Below are 26,678 nucleotides of genomic sequence, written 5' to 3' on the forward strand. Positions count from 1 at the left end.
GTACAAATCAATAAATTATAAAACGATTTGTACACCTTTGATGCAATATGATCGTGATTGTGTCCACGATTGACTCTCGCTCATCACGATCAAGGCCGGTCCATTTTACAAAAGAACTTACAATCCAGATCAGTTTTAAAACTTGAGTTTAATGTCAATTCTTGTAGAATTAACTGTTCTATTCAAAATCACCTTCACAGATCAAAAAAGGGGAGGGGGGGGGTAGGTCCGGTCCCTCTGGAATTGTTGACCCCCCTCCGGGAAATAGGGACCTCTCTTAAATGGTTATGGTGAACTTTTTAAAAATTATTGTGACTATGACCAAAAACATTACGGTCTTAGTCCTATTTTTTTCTTTTTTGGGGGGTGGGGGGTGGGGTGGGGTAAATGGGATTCAGGTTTCACATATTAAAAAAATATGACTGTGTAAAAAAAAAAAAAAAAGATAGAGAAGTTCAAGAAATCAGGATGTTGTGGGAAAATCCTGACCCCCCCCCCCCACACACGCCTGACCCTTTGGGTGAAAATGAATATTACATATTTTTGCAACTTTTAAGGCGCCTCCAATCATATTGCAACAGAAGAGTTGGCTACTGCTTAAATGTAAGAGTACTAGTAGTTTAGGAAGCCAATAGTGGGACAGACGAACAAACACCTAGATCAGAGTAATAACAATATACATATATCTGAAATTTCTTTAGAAAGTGTGGGTATAAAAAAATCAGTAAATCAAGCAAGTTGACCTATAAAACGTGGATTTGGAAAAGGCAATCCTTCCAGTATATTATATACCATGTGCATTGGCGTCGGAAGCAAATTGAAAGGGGGGCTAAGTGTAAAAAAAAATTTATACCTAAAAAAAAAACTAACAAGCAAAAAAAAAAAAAAAAAAAAAACAGAAAAAAAAGTAAAAATCCATTTCCCAAACAAGAAAATCCTATTTCGTGGGGGTGGGGGGGGGGTCCCACTGGAATTTCAGTACCAAAATTTTTTTTCCTAACACCACCACTTTCCCCATTTTTTAACCTATACTGCGACGTGTCTGTGGAAAGTCAGGGGGGGGGGGGGGCTAATTACATATTTTTGCAACGTTCAATGTCTATACTAAGTGATATATTTGGAAAAAAAAGGGGGGGGGGGCTAAGCCCTCCCGGTTCCGACGCCTATGATGTGTAAAGTTCCTTTTGTCTTGACCACGTTTTCACAAGTACAATACAACAAAATAATAATCATTCCCATTTTTTCTGATGGGGGAAATGAGCCCCCCCCCTCTCGTGTTTATATCAAGGAGCCCTGTGTAAGCAAGACGGCATTTGAGGGCCATAGATCTCAATGAATTAAATCGTTTTCGCAGCTTAATAGAAGAAATGGGCGACGAGTGTCTTATCCATCCCTCATCAGGATGACTGGCAATATTCTACTGATAATCAATAGAGAGAATACTCTAAAGAGCTAAACGGAGAGTATGGGGGCGGAAAGTTTATATTGAAGATCAGAATCAGTACAAGCCTGTGGGGTTTTCCGGCAAAAAATAATGAGAACTCAGATCGAGGTACATATATATACAGGCACGTAACAAAGTTTTGAAAAAAAAAAATTAATTCATACCCACCCACCCACCCCATGAGTGAAAAAAAAATCTGAAAAACAATTAATCCATAAGTCCCCCCAGGCCCCCTTCCAAATCTGAAAAGAAGCAGAGAAAAAGTCGTGTGAGTGTGTTGTGGGGACTTTGAGTGAAAAATTTCGACTTAATTTAATAAATGGCAAAAGAATAGAATAGTCTGAGAATAAAAACCCACAAGAGATAAATGACAAAATTTCCAAAACAAGAGCAAGAGACAAAGGATGGGATTTGTGCCGAAATACCCCCCCCCCCCCCCCCCCGGCATGGCATGTACTTGCGACAAAGAATTTTTCGAGAAATATTACACCATCTTAATAATTGTTTTGCAGATTTGCATTTTCTCCTACCTTGTTAAACTAAATTGTATAAGATCCAGGGGCATTTAAAAACAATGCAAAGAAACCGGCTTACATAATTTAGTCAACCGATTTTTTTTGCTCTTTCACTGAAAGCGGGAATGAGGTGTATTGATTTAAGTAACTATGTCTTATTTCTGTCTGTGTAACACTTTCATTTCCAGACGATATCTTTGAGCATTTGCAATTGAAATTTATATCAAAACCCCTTTGACCTTAAAACGATCCCTATTGATTTCGAGGTCAAAAGGTCAAGGACATAAATTCATACATTCTGTGTGTAACACTTTTGCTTCTGAACGATATTTTAAGAAGCCTTAAGCCTTTTACAAAATTTTTTTAAATCAAATTTCCATGCGATTTGTGACCAGGCCCTTGCGATAGTAGACAACCCCCCTGTGATATGTGATAAAGCCCCATATGATACGAGACCAAGTCCCTTAGTAATGTGATCAAGCCCCAGTGAGTGATATATAACAAAAGCCTTGTTCTGTGTCCAACCCCCTGTATTATGTAAACAAGCCCCCTGTGCTTTGAGACCCAGCCCATGTGATATGTTATCAAGTGGTATTCAAGCCCCCTGTGATATGTGCCCCTGCATTCTGTAGCCCAGCCCCTGTGATATGTGACCAAGCCCCTATGATATGTTGCCAAACCCCTGTGATGTTTGAAGCAGCTTTTAATGTGACCAAGCCCTTTGATATGTTACCAAGTTCAAGTTTTGTGATACAGCCCTGTGATATTTGACCAAGCCCTTTCATTATGTGACCCAGCTACTATGATATTAGGGATGAAACAAAAAGCCTCTTCACAGTTCAATACGTATCATGAAATTTTGTCACAGTACGGCTATTTTCTATACAATACATTTTGATAGAAGGAAACAAATTCCACCATATTGTTTTATCCTTTCATTGACTCAATCTGCCACATAATTTAATGAATTTTAATCAAATTTATTTGACTGTTAAATATTATTTTACAAACTATCAATCCACAAAAATTTACTTAATTATACTGAGAAAAATGTTTATACCTTATGCCAAACCCAACTGCATGAATGGTGATCCGACCGAAATATAATCTGAACCGAAAATGGAGATTTTGTACCGTGTTATCAAACTAAGCAAAAACACTGTGGTGAATCAATATCCTGGAGAACCGTTTCACCCCTATATGATATGTGACCAATCCTCTGTGTTATAAACTTAGCCCATGAGATACTTGATCACTTAGCCCAAGTGATATGTGACCCAGCTCCTAGATATGTGAAGAAAAACCTATGGTATGGGACCAAGCCCCTGTGTTATGTGACCAAGTTCTTGTTTTGTGACCTAACTCTCTGGTATTTGATTGGGCCCTATATTATGTGACCAAGCCCATATGTGATATGTGATCAAATTTGGACCTGTGTTTGAAAAAGAGGTAATGTTTGTAACCAACCACAATACTTAAGATGCACAGTTCTCTGTATATTTAACTTGAACAAGCAAATTCAAAGATTTGTGGTCCTCCACTTTCAGTGTCTTTGTGGTTGAGATGTCATTATTTTAGGTGTATTGTGTCAAAAATCAACACATTATCATATGTAATTCAAAAGTTATCACAAAGTTTATTTTTATGAAAATTAGGTCAAACATGAAGGTCAAGAGGTCAGCAATCATAGCATGCTCGGAAATATCTTGTCAAAGGCAATACATGTCAAATACGAAAGCCCCATCTCTTCTCTATCAGATGTTATGAGGAAAAACTAACATTTTTGAAAAGTTAGTCAAATGTAAAGGTCAAGGTCACAGGGTCAAAAGTCAGTGTCCTTAGAAAGGTCTTGTCACAGGTAATATACACCTGAAAGTCCAATCTCTTCTCATTCAAAAGTTATGACCAAGGTTAAAGTTTTTGTAAAATATGTCAAACTTCAAAGTCAAGGGGTCAAATATCATAGTGCTTTTAGAAAGGTCATGTCAAATGTAATATACATGTGTAGTATAAAAGCCTTATCCCTTCTCATTCAAAAGTTTTGGCCAATTTAAAGTAATGTGTAAAATTTGGAAAAGGAAGTCAAACGCCAAGGTCAAGGCCACGGAGTCAAAAGTCATAGTGCATTTAGAAAGGTCTTGTCACAAGTAATATATATATATGTTTGGTATGAAAGCCCTATTTCTTCTCATTCAAAAGTTTTGGCAAATTTAGAGAAATGTTTAACTTGTTGAAAAAAGGTCAAACTTGAAGGTCAAGGTCAGAGGGTAAAAAATCATTGTGCACTTAGAAAGGTCTTGTCACAGGTAATATACATATGTAATATTAAAGTCCTATCTCTTCTCACGGCCAACTTTAAGAAATGTTTTTTTAACTTGCTAAAAAACGGTCAAACTCAAAGGTCAGAGGGTAAAAAATCATTGTGGATTTAAAAAGGTCTTGTCACAGGTAATCCACATACATAATATAAAAGTCTATCTCTTCTCATTCAAAAGACCAGGGTTAAAGTTTTTGTAATAGAAGGACAGACTAACAGGACTACAGATTGACACATGAATGAGATTTTGAGTACGTAGGGGACAAACAATTACCTGTTAAAAAAGACAAAGCATAAATATTCAGCTTTATTTAAATATTTAAATATATTTCCAACTTAACAGCCATAACATGATAAATATATAATATAAGCATTTTATGCATGTAAAAATCAAAAAAAGTTTATCACATACAACTTTGAAAATTGTGTGTTTAAGTCAATAAATCTCTTAACAATCAAATCTAAAGCAACATTTTAAATAAAGCTCCAAACACACAGCCACCCATATAAACATGTAAATAGTTGGGCAGAATAGGAATAGTTTTTCCTAAGAACATTTGAATAATGAATGAAATGAAAATCAGAACAGAAACAAGTGTAAGTTAACAGCAGGTATTTCGTTTAACTTAGGAGATGTAATGCTTCAATTTAAAGAAATAAATCCTTTTTTTTTTTTTTTTGCTAAAAAATCTTAATACATTTCAATATAGCAACTTTGGACTAGTGATGCCCCCATATTATTTCCCTAACTCAACAGATTGAACAATATCAAAGAGAATGTAAAGGAAAAAAGTCCAATTCTCATGCCCTCCCTATCCCCAAGGATTAACTCTTTTTCTGAACAAATTTAAATCCCCATAAACAAACCAGTGTGAATACAAGTTGAAAAATCCATAAAAATTATGCTTACCATACAGATATCACGCTACACAAATTGAGCCCAAGGCTCTGGTGAAAGGATTATCAATAGACACATTTCAGATTGGAATGTATACTCATTTCATAGATAATACCATACTGGTAATACAGTAAAACATGGTTATGAAGAACATGCTAATAATGAATTGATGCTCACTAAAAAGCAGTGTGATTTTCATTCCCCATGGCTTTAAAATGTAATGTGAACCTAACAGAAATAACAAATAACATTTATAATGAAGCTAAAACATCCATCCCTGGTACTTTGTTTAAAGTGTATTTTACTGTAAATAAAAAAAAATTAATAGTACCTGTTTTACAAAACCAAAACAAGGAGTATTGTATCACACAATGTTAAGTTTGTAGTCCGTTAAAACATTTTGTGTCATCTAATGGTAAATATTGAACATGAAATGAAAATAGGACATGATTTACATATTTCTGAGAAATATAAGGAAATTTATCATGAAATTCACACTACTATTACCAAAGTTAAGTGTAGCCTACTGTAAGAGTTATCCTCTCTTTACACAATTATGAATGGTTTATTCCATGTTAAAAATGCATGTAAGCAAAAAGTCATTGTAATAATAAGGTGTGATCAGTGAAAAACAAATAGGTACATCAAGCTAAACACTACCACTCCCCAACATTGGGTGGGACTAATTCAAATAAAAAATATCACAGATTGTGTGGATACTTATTAGGAAATATGCATTACAGGAGTTTCATACTTATACTGTATGTGTACAATAATCAAGCAAAAATATAACAAACAATCAATTGTAAAGGAAAAAATCAACTTTATAACCTGTACATACATGTTATTTTCGAGGTATGTAAGGACCCACAAATTCCTGTCACCACAGAATGTAAAATCAATGTTACATACATAACAACTAAACAATTCTTCATCCACGAAATCAAATCCCTATGAACCAAGATTTTTCTTTAAACCATGAAAATTAGACCCCATGAAAATAAGTGATTTACAGTACATATCCATCAAAGAAGTTCTCATAACTTTTGATTCATGTGGATTGGCAGCTTAATCAAAATGTACAATGCAAGTTTCAGAATCATCACACTATGCACAGTTCTTCTCCTATTATAGGGTTCACCAATTAAAGAATTTTAGTTTCTTATCTAGGTACATTGTAGTAAATAAAACTATAACCAATGTTGTACATAGTGCCTAATGTAAAATTGTTCAATTTCTTCATTTATTTGTTAAATTGTGAAAAAAAAAATCCAAGTAAATTTACATTGAAAAGTTAATTTTCTTCTTCCTCATTTGTCTTTAAAGCATTGAAATCAGGCCCCAAGAGACAAGAGTTTCCCCTCACCCATATAGATGTTATGGTTGAAACTGTTTCAGCAGTTCAAGAAAAGCTGAAAAATATATCAAGATAAAGACTGAAACACAACTAACAACACATGTCAGCAGAAAAAAAATTGTAGCAATTGATCACTTGAGGGGCCATGATTTGAATGTGAATCTGCACTATTTAAGGAGGATTGCTTCCATATAAATGTGACTAAACATGGCTCTTCTGTTCTTGAGAAGAATATTTTTCTTACACATTCGAAGAAAAAATTTTGCTCCTTTATTGTGGCCCCTACCACACCCCTGGGGAACGAGATTAGTACAAACTTGAATCTGCACTACCTGAGATACATTGTTCTTGTCTATTAAAATCACTCATTATGGCCTTGCTGTTCTTGAAAAACAAGACATTTAAGGGGTTTTTCCCCTACATATTCCCAAATTAAACTTGGATCTTCTGTTGAGGTCTCATTATCATTTCATAAGTTCTATGGTTGACACAATAACCTTGTCAACAAATACAATTTATCATCGAGTCATATGCTGGCTGACTTTTTTCATACTGATTGTTTAGGCCATTATTTACAAACTGAGTTGTCCACAGACTTTTTGCGTTATTACCCTATCATTACAAAGAGTACACGGTGGGTGTGATGGGTCTGCAGGGGATGTTCACTCCTCCGTGGCACCTGATCCCACCTTTGTTTTGGAGGTCAGTGTTTGATCCGTTACTACCAGGTATTTTGTAATGTTTGATTGACTTCTGAGCTCAAATACTATTCGTTATCTCCACATATTTCATCTCCCCCTTGGAGAAAGGATTTTAAGAGATTTCAATGTGCACTACATGTACCTAAGGATGCTTTAAATTTTTTTAAATATGGCGAATATGGCGATATTGTTGTCCTTGCAAGGAAAATTTTATCTTACTGTTCCAAGGTAAATATTTGATAGCCTTTTGTATCCCCACCTTATTATCAGGGACTATAATTTGAACCAACTGAAATCAACAATATGTCAAGAAGCTTCAAAAAAGTTTCATCATTTCTTTTCCATCAGTTCCTGGGAAAACTTATCATTCAAAATTTTTATATCTTAGTGAACTCCCCTGGAAAGTGGGCATGACCTTGCATTAAAAGAAACCCGAGTCCTATTTGCCCAAAAATAGGTTGCTTTATGGCAAGTTCACGTGAATATGGTCCAGTAGTCCTGCAGATGCTTGGAATGTAAAACATTAAAGGCTAATTTTAAGCATGATGACAGATGGAAAGAGAAGACAACTGGTTACCCTACTAACACAGGTGACCTTAAAGTCATGCACAATTACTTAATTTCATTTAAAAAAAAAAAACCCTAACAATGCATCTTGTTTTTTGTCATGAACTGGTGAAAAAGATTTCTCCTGCATTTTTTGACAGAAATACCTTAAATTTCACATGAACTCTCCGTCAAATTCAAAACAAATAATCCAGTTGTAAATCAAGTATGAATTTGTTCATGAACTAATAATGAGATAAGATGGGAAAAAAATGATTGTATAAGAGGAGAACACCAAAGCCAATTCATGGCAGAAGCTAATAAATCTACTTTGAAAAAATATACCAGGTAGATGATGTATCTGAATTGTTGAATTGCGTCAGAGGGTTGCTCTTAAGAGCTGATATTTTCATTTATTAAATGGGACATTAAATAAAGATGATTTATATCATTTTGTATGTTGCACCTGACAATATCATTCAGATATAACTCTCTGTTATATGCAATGCTATAGACTGGAGGTGTCATAATTCTTGGAGCTCCGGGTGAATGTGAGACAGAATAAAGAAAGCCACATCTTTGTCAGTCCAGTAAGATGTATGTGATGTCAACATGGAGAAATAACTACTGGAGAAACTGGCCTCACGGAGCTGATAATCCAATCTATACTCCAAGTCTGTAAAATATAGTGAAAATAATTAATGGCACAAAAATATTAGCAAACATAGGTAATCAAAGATTACGAAGCTCACCTCGACGAATGTCATCAGTGTAAGTAATGCAAATCTCACAACATATTTTCTTAATATCTAGTATTCATCCGAACAACAATATTCTTGCAAGTTGTGTTTAACCTCTTACAGGGCATATGCACATTTCTACGCATGTAGCGTGAAAAACATGTATAGTGTAAACAAATATTCATAAATTTGTTAATACTGCAGATATCAAGGACTTCAAGTTCATTCTGTTCCCAAAACTTTAACCTGGTCTCTTGTATGGAAAAAAATAGGTCAGATTCAGCATCAGAAGCAAGTCTGGTAGTGTCAATCCCTAGATGCATCATCCATGCAAGTTTGGTCTGGGTAGGGCTTATAGTTACTTGGGAATGGACCTGCTCCAAAAACTTTAACCTGGTCACTCATCTAGAAAATGTAGGTCAGATCCAGCATCCGAAGCAAGTCTGGTAGTGTACATCCCTAGATGCATCATCCATGCAAGTTTGGTTCAGGTAGGGATTATAGTTACTTGGGAATGGACTTGCTCCTAAAACTTTAACCTGGGACGCCGACGCCAACGCCGGGGGTATAGCATAAGCTCATCTCGACTTCGTCGAGGTGAGCTAAAAATGAAACTAGAGGCCCATGTGCAACACTCGCCTGAGTAACTTTGGCCCTGCTTTTCTTAAACAGATTCCCCTCTTTATAAATATATGTATTCCTAAATGAAATCCCATCTTCTGTTTACCCTATACACCGGGGCCATGAATTGAGCACAATTGAATTTGCACTCTCAGAGAATGCTTCCATGACTCAGCATTGATACAAACATTTTCTTGATAGAGAATTTTCATAAACGTTACCTCTATCCTGATCTTTAAAATGGAAGTTGCCTGCCCAAATTTTCTCAGTCATGAAAATGCGAGTTAGTTTTCATTTCTAGTCACAAAATCAATTTTTTGGTCGCAAATGCCACTATTTTAGTCGCGACTTGGAGCACTGCATCAATTGGATTACCTTGTCCTTCTCTGTCTCATGCTAAAAGAAGAGAGTTTATGGAAAAGGGCGAAGTGATCTGATTATACTTACATACTATGTCTTGTGACGTCAGAGTGTAGACCTATCAAATGCTAGGTGCAGTTTGAAGAGCCTGATCTAAATCAAGACAGAATATGTATCTACGCTGGCCCTAACGGTCTCATCGTCACTGTATTATGATTGCCTATTTTTACCTGTCTGGTCCACTTCCAGGAGAACTTATTGCCTATTTTTACCTGTTTGGTTGACTTTCTGGAGAACTTATTGCCTATTTTTACCTGTTTGGTTGACTTTCTGGAGAACTTATTGCCTATTTTTACCTGTCTGGTCGACTTCCAGGAGAACTTATTGCCTATTTTTACCTGTTTGGTTGACTTCCAGGAGAACTTATTGCCTATTTTTACCTGTCTGGTTGACTTTCTGGAGAACTTATTGTCTATTTTTACCTGTTTGGTTGATTTCCTGGAGAACTTATTGCCTATTTTTACCTGTTTGGTTAACTTTCTGGAGAACTTATTGCCTATTTTTACCTGTTTGGTTAACTTTCTGGAGAACTTATTGCATATTTTTACCTGTTTGGTCGACTTCCTGGAGAACTTATTGCCTATTTTTACCTGTTTGGTCCCTTCCTAGAGAACTTATTGCCTATTTTTACCGGTCTGGTTGACTTTCTGGAGAACTTATTGCCTATTTTTACCGGTCTGGTCAACTTCCAGGAGAACTTATTGCCTATTTTTACCTGTTTGGTTGATTTCCTGGAGAACTTATTGCCTATTTTTACCTGTTTGGTTAACTTTCTGGAGAACTTATTGCCTATTTTTACCGGTCTGGTCAACTTCCAGGAGAACTTATTGCCTATTTTTACCTGTTTGGTTGATTTCCTGGAGAACTTATTGCCTATTTTTACCTGTTTGGTTAACTTTCTGGAGAACTTATTGCCTATTTTTACCTGTTTGGTTAACTTTCTGGAGAACTTATTGCCTATTTTTACCTGTTTGGTCGACTTCCTGGAGAACTTATTGCCTATTTTTACCTGTTTGGTCCCTTCCTAGAGAACTTATTGCCTATTTTTACCGGTCTGGTTGACTTTCTGGAGAACTTATTGCCTACTTTTACCGGTCTGGTCAACTTCCAGGAGAACTTATTGCCTATTTTTACCTGTTTGGTTGACTTTCTGGAGAACTTATTGCCTATTTTTACCTGTTTGGTTGACTTTCTAGAGAACTTATTGCCTATTTTTACCTGTTTGGTTGACTTTCTGGAGAACTTATTGCCTATTTTTACCTGTTTGGTCCACTTCTAGGAGAACTTAGTGCCTATTTTTACCTGTTTGGTTAACTTTCTGGAGAACTTATTGCCTATTTTTACCTGTTTGGTTAACTTTCTGGAGAACTTATTGCCTATTTTTACCTGTTTGGTCGACTTCCTGGAGAACATATTGCCTATTTTTACCTGTTTGGTCCCCTTCCTAGAGAACTTATTGCCTATTTTTACCGGTCTGGTTGACTTTCTGGAGAACTTATTACCTATTTTTACCGGTCTGGTCAACTTCCAGGAGAACTTATTGCCTATTTTTACCTGTTTGGTTGACTTTCTGGAGAACTTATTGCCTATTTTTACCTGTTTGGTTGACTTTCTGGAGAACTTATTGCCTATTTTTACCTGTTTGGTTAACTTCCTACAGAACTTATTGCCTACTTTTACCTGTTTGGTTGACTTTCTGGAGAACTTATTGCATATTTTTACCTGTTTGGTTGACTTTCTGGAGAACTTATTGCCTATTTTTACCTGTTTGGTTGACTTTCTGGAGAACTTATTGCCTATTTTTACCTTTTTGGTTGACTTTCTGGAGAACTTATTGCCTATTTTTACCTGTTTGGTTAACTTCCTACAGAACTTATTGCCTACTTTTACCTGTTTGGTTGACTTCCTGGAGAACTTATAGCCTATTTTTACCTGTTTGGTTGACTTTCTGGAGAACTTATTGCCTATTTTTACCTGTCTGGTCAACTTTCTGGAGAACTTATTGCCTATTTTTACCTGTCTGGTCGACTTCCTGGAGAATTTCCTTGCGTTCTTTTATATGTTTCTCTATCTCCTGGACGTCCTGTTCCATCTTCTCCAGCATCTTCAGCTCCGCGGACATGTCCTCTGATTCCTTACCCTTCAACCATTTAACTGTAAGAGGATAGTTATAAATTAAACATTCACAGCTACCCTGAACAGCATATACAAAATAACCCAAAGGTGAGCAATTTTAAAATGTAAAATTATTTTGGTTACAAAATTGTGTTAGTCAAAAGATTTAAAAAGTCAATAGTAACAAAAGTAATAAAAATATATATGAATACTGTGAAATACAAATTTAACCATCACCAAAGGAAAAATGAAATGGTTTAAACCATCACCATACATACAGATACCCACAGACAGAAAAGCCCTGGCTACGAGCAGGTGAAGATTCGCGGCTACTATGAGGGACAGAATCAGTGCTATCATTGCCATCAATAGGATCACCTTTGTCGGATATTTTATCTGCAGACACTGACGGTTTAAAGGCAGCATATGCTTTTGTTTTCATGGAGTTGTAGGACTCTTTTTGTTTGCCATCAAATCGGTGAATAGGAAGAGGCATGATTGTGGAGTAGTGCTTCAGAATAAGTGGTTCAAGTCTGTATGCCTACAAAATCAAGGAGAGGCATATATCTAAAGCATTTAGCAATGAGTGGTTCAAGTCTGTATGCCTACAAAATCAAGGAAAGGCATATATCTAAAGCATTTAGCAATGAGTGGTTCAAGTCTGTAGGCCTACAAAATCAAGGAAAGGCATATATCTAAAGCATTTAGCAATGAGTGGTTCAAGTCTGTAGGCCTACAAAATCAAGGAAAGGCATATATCTAAAGCATTTAGCAATGAGTGGTTCAAGTCTGTAGGCCTACAAAATCAAGGAAAGGCATACAGTAAAACTCGGTTATAGCGAAGTCCTGGGGACCAGTGAATATAATTCGCTATATCCGTAATTCTTTATACCCGTATAACGAATTCGTATAACCATTATAGCGAATTCGCAATATATATTTTTCCTTTAGATATTACAACCAAATATGTTAGGGGAGCAAATATTACATAACATATCTTCGATAACCAAGGTTTTTATTATGAATTGAATTAAATATACATGCTAAAAGGAAATAAATCAGTTCAATTTATCAATTTTCTTTTTATAATCTTTGAAAGTTCGTTATAAAAGATGTAAATTTCAATATATTTTACCTCAACGGGACTCAAAATCAGTTCGCTATATCCGTAAATTCGTTATATCAGAGTTCGTTATAACCGTAAAATATTACAAAGATTTGTTAAGAATGTTGCCGGGGACCCAGAAAAACTTCGCTATATCCGTGAATTTGCTATATCCGTGTTCGTACTAAACGAGTTTTACTGTATATCTAAAGCATTTAGCAATGAATGGTTCAAGTCTGTAGGCCTACAAAATCAAGGAAAGGCATATATCTAAAGCATTTAGCAATGAGTGGTTCAAGTCTGTATGCCTACAAAATCAAGGAAAGGCATATATCTAAAGCATTTAGCAATGAGTGGTTCAAGTCTGTATGCCTACAAAATCAAGGAAAGGCATATATCTAAAGCATTTAGCAATGAGTGGTTCAAGTCTGTATGCCTACAAAATCAAGGAAAGGCATATATCTAAAGCATTTAGCAATGAGTGGTTCAAGTCTGTATGCCTACAAAATCAAGGAAAGGCATATATCTAAAGCATTTAGCAATGAGTGGTTCAAGTCTGCATGCCTACAAAATCAAGGAAAGGCATATATCTAAAGCATTTAGCAATGAGTGGTTCAAGTCTGTATGCCTACAAAATCAAGGAAAGGCATATACCTAAAGCATTTAGCAATGAGTGGTTCAAGTCTGTATGCCTACAAAATCAAGGAAAGGCATATATCTAAAGCATTTAGCAATGAGTGGTTCAAGTCTGTATGCCTACAAAAATTGAAAGGCGTTTAACAAAAGCACTTAAAAATGATATTACTTTAAGTGTCTAATGTACAAATCTGGGGCATATTTTTTCAAACTTGGGACCTGTAAAGAGTATAAGTGACTGAAATACAAAAATATTGTTCACAAGTATTCAGCATCACTTTCATAACCGGTATACATGTATTTATAAGATATAAACAAGGGTAACTATAACATTATATTTTTTATTGCTTTATCTTTTTGCTTTCAATAAACCTTAGAAATAAATTTTCTTACAACAGGATCATATGGATGGTAGATGTTGAAGAGGCGTTTACACAGACTAGAAGGCATGATGTGATCTAGGGTCCCCTTTCCTTGAGGTCTGAACCCCCTCAGAGCTAGGAACACTGCCAGGGGGGAACCCAAGCAGAACATGTTCTCTATCTACAAAGAAATAACACAATATTCTACAAACAGAACATGTTCTCTATCTGCAAAAAAATTACACAATATTCTACAAATAATGTTCTCCAACTAATACGAAATACCGGTAATCAACACAATATTCTAACAAGAGGCCCAGGGGTCACATCGCTCACCTGAGCAATTTGCTAGAAAAATCACATATCAGATCAAAACTGAAAATTTACTGAGGGCGGAGAGGGTGGAGGGGGCTTGAATTTTAACCCCCCAGGGGGTCATGATTTGAACAAACTAGAATCTACAATACCTGAGGATGATTCCCTATAAATATCACTAAGCATGGCTTTGAAGTACTTGAAAAGAAAATTTAAAAGGTTTCCCTTTATATTCCTATTTAAAACTTTTTTCGGCCATTTGGCCCCACCCTACCCCAGGGGGTCATGATTTGAACAAACTTGAATCTACACTACCTGGGGATGATTCCACAAGAGTTTCATCTTTCCTGTCTCAATGGTTCTTGAGAAGATTTTCCCGATATATTCCTATGTAAAACTTTGATCGGCCATTTTGGCCCACCCTACCCCCGGGGGTCATGATTTGAACAAATTTGAATCTACACTACCTGAGGATGATTCCATATGAGTTTCATCTTTCCTGGCCAAGTGGTTCTTGAGAAGAAGATTTTTAAAGATTTTTCCTTTAATTCCTATGTTAAACTTTGATAGGCCATTTAGGCCCCACCCTACCCCCGGGGGTCATGATTTGAACAAATTTGAATCTACACTACCTGAGGATGATTCCACATGAGTTTCATCTTTCCTGGCCCAGTGGTTCTTGAGAAGAAGATTTTAATAGATTTTTCCTATATATTCCTATGTAAAACTTTGATCAGCCATTTTGGCCCCACCCTACCCCCGGGGGTCATGATGTGAACAAACTTGAATTTTCACTAACTGAAGATGATTCCACATGAGTTTCATCTTTCCTGGCCCAGTGGTTCTTGAGAAGAAGAATTTTAAAGATTGTTCCTATATATTCCTATGTAAAACTTTGATCGGCCATTTTGGCCCCAACCTACCCCCGGGGGTCATGATTTGAACAAACTTGAATTAACACTACCTGAAGATGATTCCACATGAGTTTCATCTTTCCTGGCCCAGTGGTTCTTGAGGAGAACATTTATAAAGACTTTTCCTATATATAATCCAATGTAAAACTTTGATCGGCTATTTTGGCCCCACCCTACCCCCGGGGGTCATGATTTGAACAAACTTGAATCTACACTACCTGAGGATGATTCCACATGAGTTTCATCTTTCCTGGCCCAGTGGTTCTTGAGAAGAAGATTTTTTAACAATGCCATTAATTTTTCTCTAATTCATAATTATCTCCCCTTGGATAAGGGCGTGGCCCTTCATTTGAACAAACTTGAATCCCCTTTACCCAAGGATACTTTGTAGCAAGTTTGGTTGAAATTGGCCCAGTGGTTCTTGAGAAGAAGATGAAAATGTGAAAAGTTTACAACAACGACGACGACGATAACGACGACGACAACGACAGACAACGGACAAATATTGATCAGAAAAGCTCACTTGAGCCTTCGGCTCAGGTGAGCTAAAAACAGAACATGTTCTCTATCTGCAAAAAAATAACACAAAACAAAGAGATACCGGTAATCAGCACAATATTCTATAATACATCAAATCTGACTATGTGTATAAAATACAGATTACTTTTGTATGAAGATGAATGCTCTCTAAAATGCAAATAACAAGAACTATTTTCCGATGTACTTTTTGAAGAGCCCAGCTCGTCAACATTTTACCCGACAAATCTATCTAAAGATAGTAAATATGACTTCATATGTCATAAAATGTTTCATAAAAGGGAAAAAACATGTTCTAGTAAAAATATTTGATGCATTTTTTTAATATAGAGCTCTTCTTTTTGAATTTTCCAGAAGGGTTACCAGTAAAATGGTCTAAAAAGAACAAGACCACTAAGTCCTCTTAAACAGTGAAAAATCTTACTGTGAAAGAAAGTGTTGGTCCACTTTGTTTCTTGTGTTTTTCTTGAACATCTTTCAGAATTGATTCAACTGCTGTAGCTCTGTTATGATAAAACAAGAGGCCCACGGGCCTTATAGGTCACCTGAGTATTGTGTAACAACTTTCAAACAATTAAATTTGGTTCGTGTTTAAACCGGAGGCCATGAAATTCACAATTTACAATTTTGAAAGAGGCACCATTGCTTATCATAATTATTAACTTAGCATGCTTACTCTATTTACTTAATACCCAGAGGTAGATCAGAGTAACAAAGAGAAAATGCACTTCCACTTTATAACCAGTTGTGCACCTCACCCCAAAGGAACCACTGACCCAGGGCCATATATTTCAAAATTTTGCAAATTTTATCATAAAATGGTTGATTAATACCAAAGAGCAGATTTCAAAGCATTAATTTATTTTCAGGCTATGTAACCACCCCCCCCCACCCCCACCCCTTTAACCCTGGGGGCATTAAAAACCACTTTGCTAGATGCACCTTTCTTCATCATAAATATATATATATACTTGGATCATTGGCTTAAAACCCAGAAGCAAAGAAAAATATTTACAAAGAATAAATGTATTTTTACTATATAATCAATAGAGCCCCAACTTAACACCAGAACCCCTGACCCTGGGGCCATAAAATTCACAATTTTGGAAGAGGCACTCTTGCTCATCATAACTATGTGCTTAGTTAGTTAATCTAATACCCAGGAGCAGAGAAGAAGATTTTCAAAGAAATAATGCATTTTCACTATATAATCTATAGAGCCGCGCCCTAACACCAGAACCCCTGACCCTGGGGCCATAAAATTCACAATTTTGGAAGAGGCACTCTTGCTCATCATAACTATGTGCTTATTTAGTGTATTTAATACCCAGGAGCAGAGAAGAAGATTTTCAAAGAAATAATGAATTCTCACTATATTATCTATAGAGCCCCGCCCCAACACCAGAACCCCTGACCCTGGGGCCATAAAATTCACAAATCTGGAAGAGGCACTCTTGCTCATCATAACTATGTGCTTATTTAGTGTATTTAATACCCAGGAGCAGAGAAGAAGATTTTCAAAGAAATAATGCATTTTCACTATATAATCTATAGAGCCCCGCCCTAACACCAGAACCCCTGACCCTGGGGCCATAAAATTCACAAATCTGGAAAAGGCACTCTTGCTCATCATAACTATGTGCTTAGTTAGTGTATTTAATACCCAGGAGCAGAGAAGAAGATTTTCAAAGAAATAATGAATTCTCACTATATTATCTATAGAGCCCCGTCCCAACACCAGAACCCCTGACCCTGGGGCCATAAAATTAACAATTTTGGAAGAGGCACTCTTGCTCATCATAACTATGTGCTTACTTAGTGTATTTAATACCCAGGAGCAGAGAAGAAGATTTTCAAAGAAATAATGCATTTTCACTATGCTTTCACTATATAATCTATAGAGCCCCGCCCTAACACCAGAACCCCTGACCCTGGGACCATAAAAGTCACAAATCTAGAAGAGGCACTCTTGCTCATCATTACTATGTGCTTAATTTGTTTATGAAATATCCAGGAGCAGAGAAGAAGATTTTCAAAGAAATAATGCATTTTCACTATATAATCTATAGAGCTCGCCCTAACACCAGAACCCCTGACCCTGGGGCCATGAAATTCACAAATCTGGAAGAGGCACTCTTGCTCATCATAACTATGTGCTTAGTTAGTGTATTTAATACCCAGGAGCAGAGAAGAAGATTTTCAAAGAAATAATGCATCTTCACTATATAATCTATAGAGCCCCGCCCTAGCACTAGAACCCCTGACCCTGGGGCCATGAATTTCACAATTTTGGTAGAGGACTCAATGCTCATTACATTCATGCCAATAGTTTGCCTGCTTGATGTCCAGGAGTAAAGAAGAAGATTTTTAAAGATTTCATTAATTTTAGTGGTTTTGGCCCCACCCCTCAGGCCCCAGGGGGGCGGGGACCATGAAATTCACAATTTTTGTTCCCCTCCACCCATAGATGCTGTATATCAAATTTCGTTGAAATTGGTTCAGTGGTTTCAGAGAAGAAGCTGAAAATGTTCAAATGTTAACACACGACGCACGACGACGGACGAAAACGGATAGCAATAGGTCACCTGAGTTACTCAGGTGACCTAAAAAGTTAACCCAGACATCTGCTAATGCCAAATTAAATAAATAATAAACCAAACCTTTAATTAAATGTGTTAAAATGCAAAATTTCATTGCCATAGTCAGTATATATTTTGAAAACTTCTTAAATTGTCTTATGTTGTGTAATTCATATATGAAACTTTGCCTTCTTTGTTCTGGTTATTATTCTGTATTTCACTCAATAAACCTTGTATTGCTATCTACAATAACCAAATTAATGAAATTATATCTGGTTTTATTGTAAATTTTCTTCACTACAAAGCAATCTTATTTACTCAGCTGATTGACTTACTTTTCCCTGGCTTCATGAATTTCTTTTTTAATGTCACTAGAATCAGAATCCTTTTGTTCATCCTCCTAAAAAAACATTTTTAAAAATTTTTAAATATACAAATTTTTACTTTTAAATTAGAGTAACATCTCCAACCTTGCATATACAAGTTATGATATCCACAAGCTGAGGGTGCTTATTGATTTAACAGAAGTAGATTTTTCTACGGGGAAAAAATCTTCAAGGTCTCCTTATATACAGGAATTGAGAACCTACTGTATGTGGCTCAACCTAAGGCTCATTTATGGCCATGGATTTGACAAAATTTAATCTAAACCACTGCTGTAACAAAATGGGATGAAAATCTTCAAAGTCTCCCTGTATATTGGAATTCATACATGCATGTACTTCATTTTACTCTACATTAGTAGTATCTGTTTTTCTTCTAGTTATTTGTGGGTTTTTTTTCTTCATCAAAATCTGCTGACTACCTATTCTTCTATTATTTTTTAAATGTATGTTTTTAAGGGGAAGAAGGACCTTTAGCTGAAAAAATACCTGTCGTTCAATTTTTTTCATATTTTGGATATCTCTCATTTAGTATGTCCCACATACCTTAAAGCAGATACATCAATAGGTTTCTAGACTTATTTTTGAGATATTGAGTGACAACTACTATACCTACAGTGTCTAAGTGGAGTTTTGATTCGCAATGTTTCTGGGCCCATTAATCGCTTCATAATGGATTTTTTTCAGCATAGATAAAAAATATGTCAGCAAACATGTGCCTTTCAAAATATTTCAGAGTATTAATAGGGTTAAAAATTCGAAAAAGCAATATTCTTTTGGCGCACCGCATCTGGAGACGGAAAATTACGTACTTTTTTAAGACAACTTAAACAACAAAAAAATTAATTTGCAAAAAATACTATCATTCAATATTTGAAAACTTACGTTGAAATGCAAGATTGTCATGTTATTGATTAGCTGTAAAAATATCAATTGGTGAAGCTGAGCTCAATATTGCACAGGGCATAGTTAAATAAGACATGAGCTTGAGAAAAACGTGTCATGTTTACATTTCTCGAGCACTGGAAAACCTAACTATGATGTCACATATTTACGAAATAAGCGAAATGAGACATACCTACAAAATATTTCCGTCAACAGCCATGTAAAAATATTTTTTGTGTTCCTTGATTCACTAAATACCCCATCATGTACTGATCATGACCTGTTTTTAAAGATATTCTACTACCCTCATTTTACTGTACTAAGAGATCCACTATGACATCAACGACTTGTTGGACGTGCAGCGTAGGGAAACAGAAGAGTGGATCAATCTATTCCGTAATTTGATAATATTTTCAAGAAAGTTTGAATCTTTTTAGATATTTTTATACAAGATGGTGAACTCAAACAAACAGTTAAAAAATTATACAAGTACTATGGTTTCAATCTTGTTCTGTACATATTTTATCAGAGATTATGACGTAATTAAACTGAGTCATGTGACGATACATCCTTCGTCCCCTTAAATGTCTGTTTCTAAATCATTAAACTGCATCCCCTTATGCTACATTTGAACAGTGCAGTAAAAACCTTACACAATAATGATAATTTGATATGAACTTACTATGACTGAGTTTACAAACTGATCATACAGCTGGATTGGATTCCAACCAGTTATAATGTCATAGGAAATAACAGCACCTAAAAATAATTTTTTAAAAATTTAAAGGAATATTTCGTATGCAATATTTCAAAGAAATGCATGAAATTATTGTTCCATGGGTAAAGTTATGAGTATTTTTTTTAACTGAGCTATATGTAAAATATACAGTCTTGCGACTCTTTTCGAAATTCTGCCAAATGGCTAGAGTGCATAAAAGTAATGAACAAAAAATGAGTGAAAAATTTTACTCTGCTGAAACGGTGTCTCTAGTTTTCTCATTTTCCATGGACAGTGATCTAGACATCCAGCATTCTGATGTCATTTTGGGAGTTATTACATAAAAAAATTACAGTGACTTCATGATAAGTGCAAAATTTCCAGCTCTTTTCAATAATATCAAATCCATTAACTTCCATTGGATGGTTTATAGTTTATCAAACAGTTCTCAGAACTTTTCATATGCCCCTCTTAATAAAATCTGTAGTTTAATGCAAATTCCAGGACACATTGATACATACCTAAAGAATGGGCCACAATAGAGACTTTTCCTCCATTGACCTGGAAGTATGGATTCCTTGTGCAGAACATTTCAAATAGTCGATTAAGCTCATTCTGTAAACTGTGGGTTATCTTAAAGTGGAATGAGTAAACACATTACATTTATATGATAATATGATAATAAAGAAGTCCAAAATCAGGTCACAGTGACCTCTTCTCAGTAATGACATACTTAACCCCAAAGATATTTCTGATAATCAACTGAGAGTTATGCAACATATGTTTTGGAGAGAAAATGAGTAGGCATGTCACAAGATATGCAACAACTGAAATGGTTTGATGCTTCTTTGTCTTTCACAAACAAGATATAATCTGTACACAATTTGACTATGTACGGTCAACAAATTGCAAAATTTACAAAATGATCTACTTTGGGTTGCAACATCCATCTCTCCAAGAATGATTAACTAACTAGATTTGATGCTACAGGGTCTCACAGTGAGCTCGCTATGGCCTGTAAACTATTTTGTCTAAGTATATGTATAGCAATATTACAAAAGAAGGTCACTTTGACCTATTTCTGGGATGCAGCAAACCATCTTTCAAAGATGCATCAACATATCCTGCCTCAATCAAATCCCATGGCCCAAGTGTTTTGATTGAAGAAACATGTAGCGTTGGCCATTAAAACAGCTTTTTCACAAACACAGGTTATTTATTATCTTCCGATTACTTTGAATCAAATGAATTTCAAAGCGTTATAATTAAAATGATTATATGATACTACTCGTAATTACTGAAATGACCATTTACTGCACATTCATGTATATAAACCTATGGTAGTCTATTCTCAAATTTCAAAATAAAACATGGAAATTATTCACTGTTTCTTGAATTCACAGATTTATTAATACCGTGAATATAGCGAATATTAACACCGCAAGTTATTTTCCTCCTATACAGTATCAGATGCACTAATCTCTGAGATAATACAAAGTGCTGAATAATACAGACAGTAAAACTTACTTGTCTATAGGATTGGTGTAGTATAAAGTGTCAGATTCACTAACCTTTGCCCTAGATAATTAGCTATACTAACCTCTGACCTATATAATGGGCTGGTATAGTACAGTATATCCATTGCACTGTTATTAAGAATAGAACGCATTCCTCTCATTTTGTGTGGTGTTATTAAGTCCACCATGTCTAAATAAAGAATTATAGTTATAAAACCCATCTATGTGGACATCAACAAATACAGTCATGATCTGATGCTGGTACATATTTCAAAAAATAAGAAATGAATATCAGTAAATTTTTACTACTTCTGTTGATGTGGTAATATTTTTTACATGCATATTTGGGTTATCTATGAATTGATAATTAACTGATTATTTACTTTATAAAACAAAAAAATCTTAAATTAATTACCTCCATCCAGTTTCAGGTTGGATCTCCATTCTACTGGTAAGAACTCGGCTCTGTGAGAGCAATTCTCTATCAGGCTAAAACACTTGGATTTCATCTGGGTTACCTTTTCTCTCAGCCTTATGACAAAAAGTATACACACTTGATATCATACAGTCTTGAAAAGTGTTCAAAGGTAAAAATCTTTAAAAGCATTATTTATTAAAAGCTGCGATGTATGGTGGATACTCACTCTTTAGCTCTCCTGACAATGTTTCCTGTCTCCATCTTCTGTCCGATGCCGTGAATAACAAATATAAGATGAGAAATGTCAGCAGGCTTGTCATCCATCACTGCTTCATATTTATAGCCTCGAATCAGCCTGGTACCAGCTGCTCAAGTATAATGTACAGAACATTACTATTAACATAACAATTTCACACCTCAAAAGAGGTGTGTGGCACTGTGCACAATGTTTTAAGCTTCAATTTTGAGAACAGAATATGGCCTCAAAAGACACTTGCAATAATCAAAATCAAATATCTTGTGCAATTTTTAAAAGTACACGAGAACACCATTTAGTGGCATTTACATAAATTATGCAAGTGGGAAATGGAATAAAAAAAGTGGTAAATTTTTACCTAAAGTGTAAGCATTCACAAGTATGGTATGGAAAGTATTATAGAAGTGTTTAATACATAATCTGATGAAGCTTTTTCACCATGAATAAAACCCGGTTACTGGTACCTTTCTGCATTCCCAGTTTCTTTTTAAAGCCTCGTACAAATCTTGATGAAGCTGCCTCACTGTACAGATAAATCTCATTAGGGTGGTTCCATTCTATGTAAAAGTCAGTAAATCTCATGGAATGCTGCACTGCAATGAAATCAGAAAATCAAATGTTTGTAAAAAAAAAAAATAAAAAAAATAAGGATAAAAAAAAGTTTTTTTTGGATATATCATTGTCAGAATAATCATTAATAATTTGGTCCTAATTAATTTACAGCCTAGTCCTATACCTGGTTTGGGTCCTAATTAATTTAGAGCCTAGTCCTATACCTGGTTTTAGTCCTAATTAATTTACAGCCTAGTCCTATACCTGGTTTGGGTCCTTTCTGTGGAGAAGAATGTTCCTGCTCCAAACTATGCCCCATGAATTTAGCGACATGTTCCGTCTCTATCTGGATTCCATAGCCATCCTCCAGGGGTTGTCCGTTATATTCATAGAACCAAAGACCTTGTGTAATGTCGGACTCATCACCTAAAGTATAACAGAACCTGAGTGATATAAAACAATTCTACTGAATCTGAAAAATATGCTACAATAACAGGTGCCTTTATATGTATACCAGCAAAATTGTGAAAGAAAATAATGTTATACTTGAAATAGAAATTTAGCTTTAGAAGGAACAGCCTAAAATCTTTGTCAAGCAAGTCATGCAGCAATCTGTCATTTCTAACATGGTAAAAAAAATCTGTTACACATTTGGTATGTAAATATAAAATCATATAGCATGAGATAATTAAATATATCTAAGGTCTTCAAGTTCCTTGAAATTATACAATTGAGGAAAGATAATCATTATAGTATATGTTAACTCTCTTTAATGGCTGCATGTAAAAAGTATCCATGGCATACAGGAATGAATGGACCAATATCTGCTTCAAATTGCATTCATAAGTTCATTTGCTCTTATATAATGTATATATATTATGAACATTCAACATATATATGTCATTTTATAATCATAGATATTAAAACTGTAAAAATGACCTCCTCCAACTTGAATCACTCATTCTGTATGTACAAATGTATACATTATTTAATAAAAATATTGATAATCTTATCATACGCCTCTGTATGTCGTTGACCAGCTAAACTTCAAAATTACAGGTACATATAAACAATAGGTACATCTGTTACCACATGACCAATCAATTCTGTTTACCTATTGGTACTCTAAATCCTTACTATCTCTCCCATAATAAAGGGACAACACTGGCTCAGTGTTGTGTAAACATCCACTGGCCAGCTCTGTTTGAACAGATAATGCAATACTTGAGTTCTGGTCTGGTTAGTTAACTCATCTTAAATCAAGAAAATATGTAATGGGGTATTCAACTTAATGATAAAGGTATAAGGTCCTGTATCTGGTCTACAATAAGTCTCCTTGATCTGCAGAATAAAAAACTACAATTTTTCTGTGGTAGTTAAGAATTTTTTTAATTACTTGTTTAAATGTACATAAAACTAGCTAAGTCTTTATTCATTCTTGTACAGATTTAATGTTCAGAAATATTATACTTTCAAGTAAATAACAAATGAGTCTGATTTGTTGGGATACATTTGTCAAAAAAGATCATTATCCTTTGACACAACACCCTCTAGTGCAATATAATTTAGCAACAGTCAACACTGAAAATTTCAACCTTGGTGTCACAGGTTTTTTAGGGGTCTGTAGGGGGCCAAAATAAAGCCCCATTCACAACGCTGAAAAGGTGGTATTTCCTCCCAACTTTAATTTTCATTTAAAATTCCCAACAATGAATAAATGATAAGGAAGGGTAGACTTATCATTAAGACTTCCTTTTCACAAGCCTACAGACTATAATTATTGCCTCAAAATTGTTAAGTAAACCTATTTTTCTCCAAATTGGAAGCTAAAAGGACTCCTGCTGTATGCAATGGTTTGGTGTTATTTAGTACTTCCTTGTGTAAAAAGTTTTTCCCAATTTCAAGCAAATGTCAGAAGGTCCATGAATACAAGATCATAAACTACCCTGTGTCAAGCAAATAAGGGAATGGTATTATTAATTATCTCCAGAGATTATCTAAGCGAGTCCTATAAATTAAACCAAACACGAACTAACATTATCTTACTGTCATTGATGTCCCATTAATGGAAAATCATAAAAATTAATAATGAGGCATCCCTTTCTGAAGTAATGGCCCTTTTATTTAAATCCCATAAGACTCAGGTAGTGTACAAATCAAGATTTTGCTTATATAAATAATATTTTCCTATTTAAAACTTTGATCCCCCATTGTGGCTCCACTCTATGAATGTATAAAAAGAATCGCTCATGATTTGGGTTGTTATATGCATGTTTTTAATCCCTGAGCCATTTTATGTGGCTTTGTTGTTTCTGAAAACAAAGATTTTTAAAGATTCTTATGTTCCCATAAATGGAGTTTGGGGGTGTATAGTTTTGGCCCTGTCTATCCGTTTGTCCAAATCCTTAACCTTGCCCAAAACTTTTGAGGTGGTGGGGCTATGGCTTTCATATTTCATAGTTGTATTCCTTTGTGACAAGACCTTTCTTGGGGTACCACCTAATTTAACCTCTTGACCTTGGATTTTGACCTACTTTTACACAAAAAAACCCCGCACTTTTACATTTATAGCCCTAACTTTTAAATGGTTGGTGTTAGGACTTCTCATATGTATTCTTTGTTACAAAACTTTTCTTTTGATTCCAACAACTCTGACCTTTGTAGATTGATCTACTCTAAAAAATCCTTTAAACTTGGCCATAACTTTTTAATGGTAAGGGTTAGGGCTTTCATTGAAGTTTACAGACAACACATATGCAGACACAGAACACTCATCAATCAGAAAAGCTCCCTTGAGCCTTTAACTCGGGCGGAAAAGCTCAACTGAGCCTTTAACTCGACTGAGCTCACAACACACACCTGTCCAATACACAGGTGTACATTTCTTCTTGGAGACATCTACTTGATATAAACCACCAAGAACCAAAATTACATCAGTGTCAATTTCCTTTTCATCCTCTACATTTTGCAACGCCCGATATCGACATTCTATTCTCAAAGAGTCATATCCAATAAACGGTGTCCATTCTTTATCACCATCCTGTTTGTAGAACCACCGAATTTCCTCTGGTCTCAACTTATCAACATACTCCTTTTTAGGAAAAAGAGGATTTTTGAGCCTCACAGGAGGAGGTGTTGCTCTGGCTTCACTTTCTACTGACAACTCACTAGCATTGTCACTTTCCGCCTCTTCATCAGAAGGAAACAGGCTTGGATAAAGTCTATCATGATCATTTGAACTTCGATTCCGAGAACTTCTAATTCCATCGCCAAGCGACCCAAACTCACTCATCATAGCTTCACACACACACAACGTCTAAAATTTGTTACTTTTTCAATAAATAATTGTCATTATCTAAATAGTTTAAATCCGCCAATCTATAATCGAACCATCAACATCTGTCGTCTGTATGTAAAATTCATAGTGCGAACTTTGAACCTCTCTGGCCTTCACCTTTTCATGTTTATTCAGCTGACACACCTGCGCATTTCGTCTTTTTAAGGAAACATATATTAAAATCTTCGAAAAATTGCATATTCATTTGAATTTGGGAACCCAACTCCTTACTGAAATAAGTGGGAAAATTTAAATTAAAATAATTCGAAACTAAATGTGTCACACCTTTGGCCGGGACTGGATAAAGTTAGGCCCCCCGATATTGCAGATATTAAGTGATCACTAGGTACTTCCTGGAAATGCTAAAGATTACTGAAACAACTATGATTGATAATATTAAAATAATATACAGAGATTCAGATTTCTCTTAAAAAGCAGCAAAAAATTGGAAATGAGAGTTGTGGGCCACAAAGTTCACCTGAGTAACTTT

The 26,678-nt window shown here is 35.3% G+C and overlaps 1 protein-coding gene across 1 annotated transcript; it reads right to left on the minus strand.

The window, feature by feature from the left end:
• Window positions 1–8,164: 8,164 nt before the first annotated feature.
• LOC134258426 (phospholipase DDHD1-like) lies at window positions 8,165–26,307 on the minus strand. The gene is made up of 14 exons (XM_062740971.1): window positions 25,711–26,307; window positions 23,116–23,277; window positions 22,764–22,892; window positions 22,270–22,408; window positions 22,041–22,156; window positions 21,709–21,815; window positions 20,630–20,741; window positions 20,073–20,149; window positions 18,458–18,522; window positions 15,968–16,046; window positions 13,809–13,958; window positions 11,963–12,215; window positions 11,576–11,713; window positions 8,165–8,454 (listed from the first exon to the last, which is right to left on the minus strand). Exons 1-14 carry the CDS (start codon window positions 26,144–26,146, stop codon window positions 8,303–8,305), a joined length of 2,115 nt encoding a protein of 704 aa, XP_062596955.1. The 5' UTR covers window positions 26,147–26,307; the 3' UTR covers window positions 8,165–8,302.
• Window positions 26,308–26,678: the final 371 nt, after the last annotated feature.

This window comes from Saccostrea cucullata, unplaced genomic scaffold, assembly GCF_032062105.1.
Source record: "Saccostrea cucullata isolate Sc308-1 unplaced genomic scaffold, CSIRO_AGI_Scuc_v1 ctg4, whole genome shotgun sequence".
Taxonomy (NCBI): domain Eukaryota; kingdom Metazoa; phylum Mollusca; class Bivalvia; order Ostreida; family Ostreidae; genus Saccostrea; species Saccostrea cuccullata.

Coding starts and splice junctions, on each gene's coding strand:
- LOC134258426 (XM_062740971.1), bottom strand. CDS start 26,146: ATGATGAGTGAGTTTGGGTCGCTTGGCGATGGAATTAGAAGTTCTCGG. Junction 22,157..22,269: donor ATTGTCAGGAGAGCTAAAGA/GTGAGTATCCAC, acceptor TTTTGTCATAAG/GCTGAGAGAAAAGGTAACCC. Junction 18,523..20,072: donor AGTTTGTAAACTCAGTCATA/GTAAGTTCATAT, acceptor ATGTTTTTTTAG/GAGGATGAACAAAAGGATTC.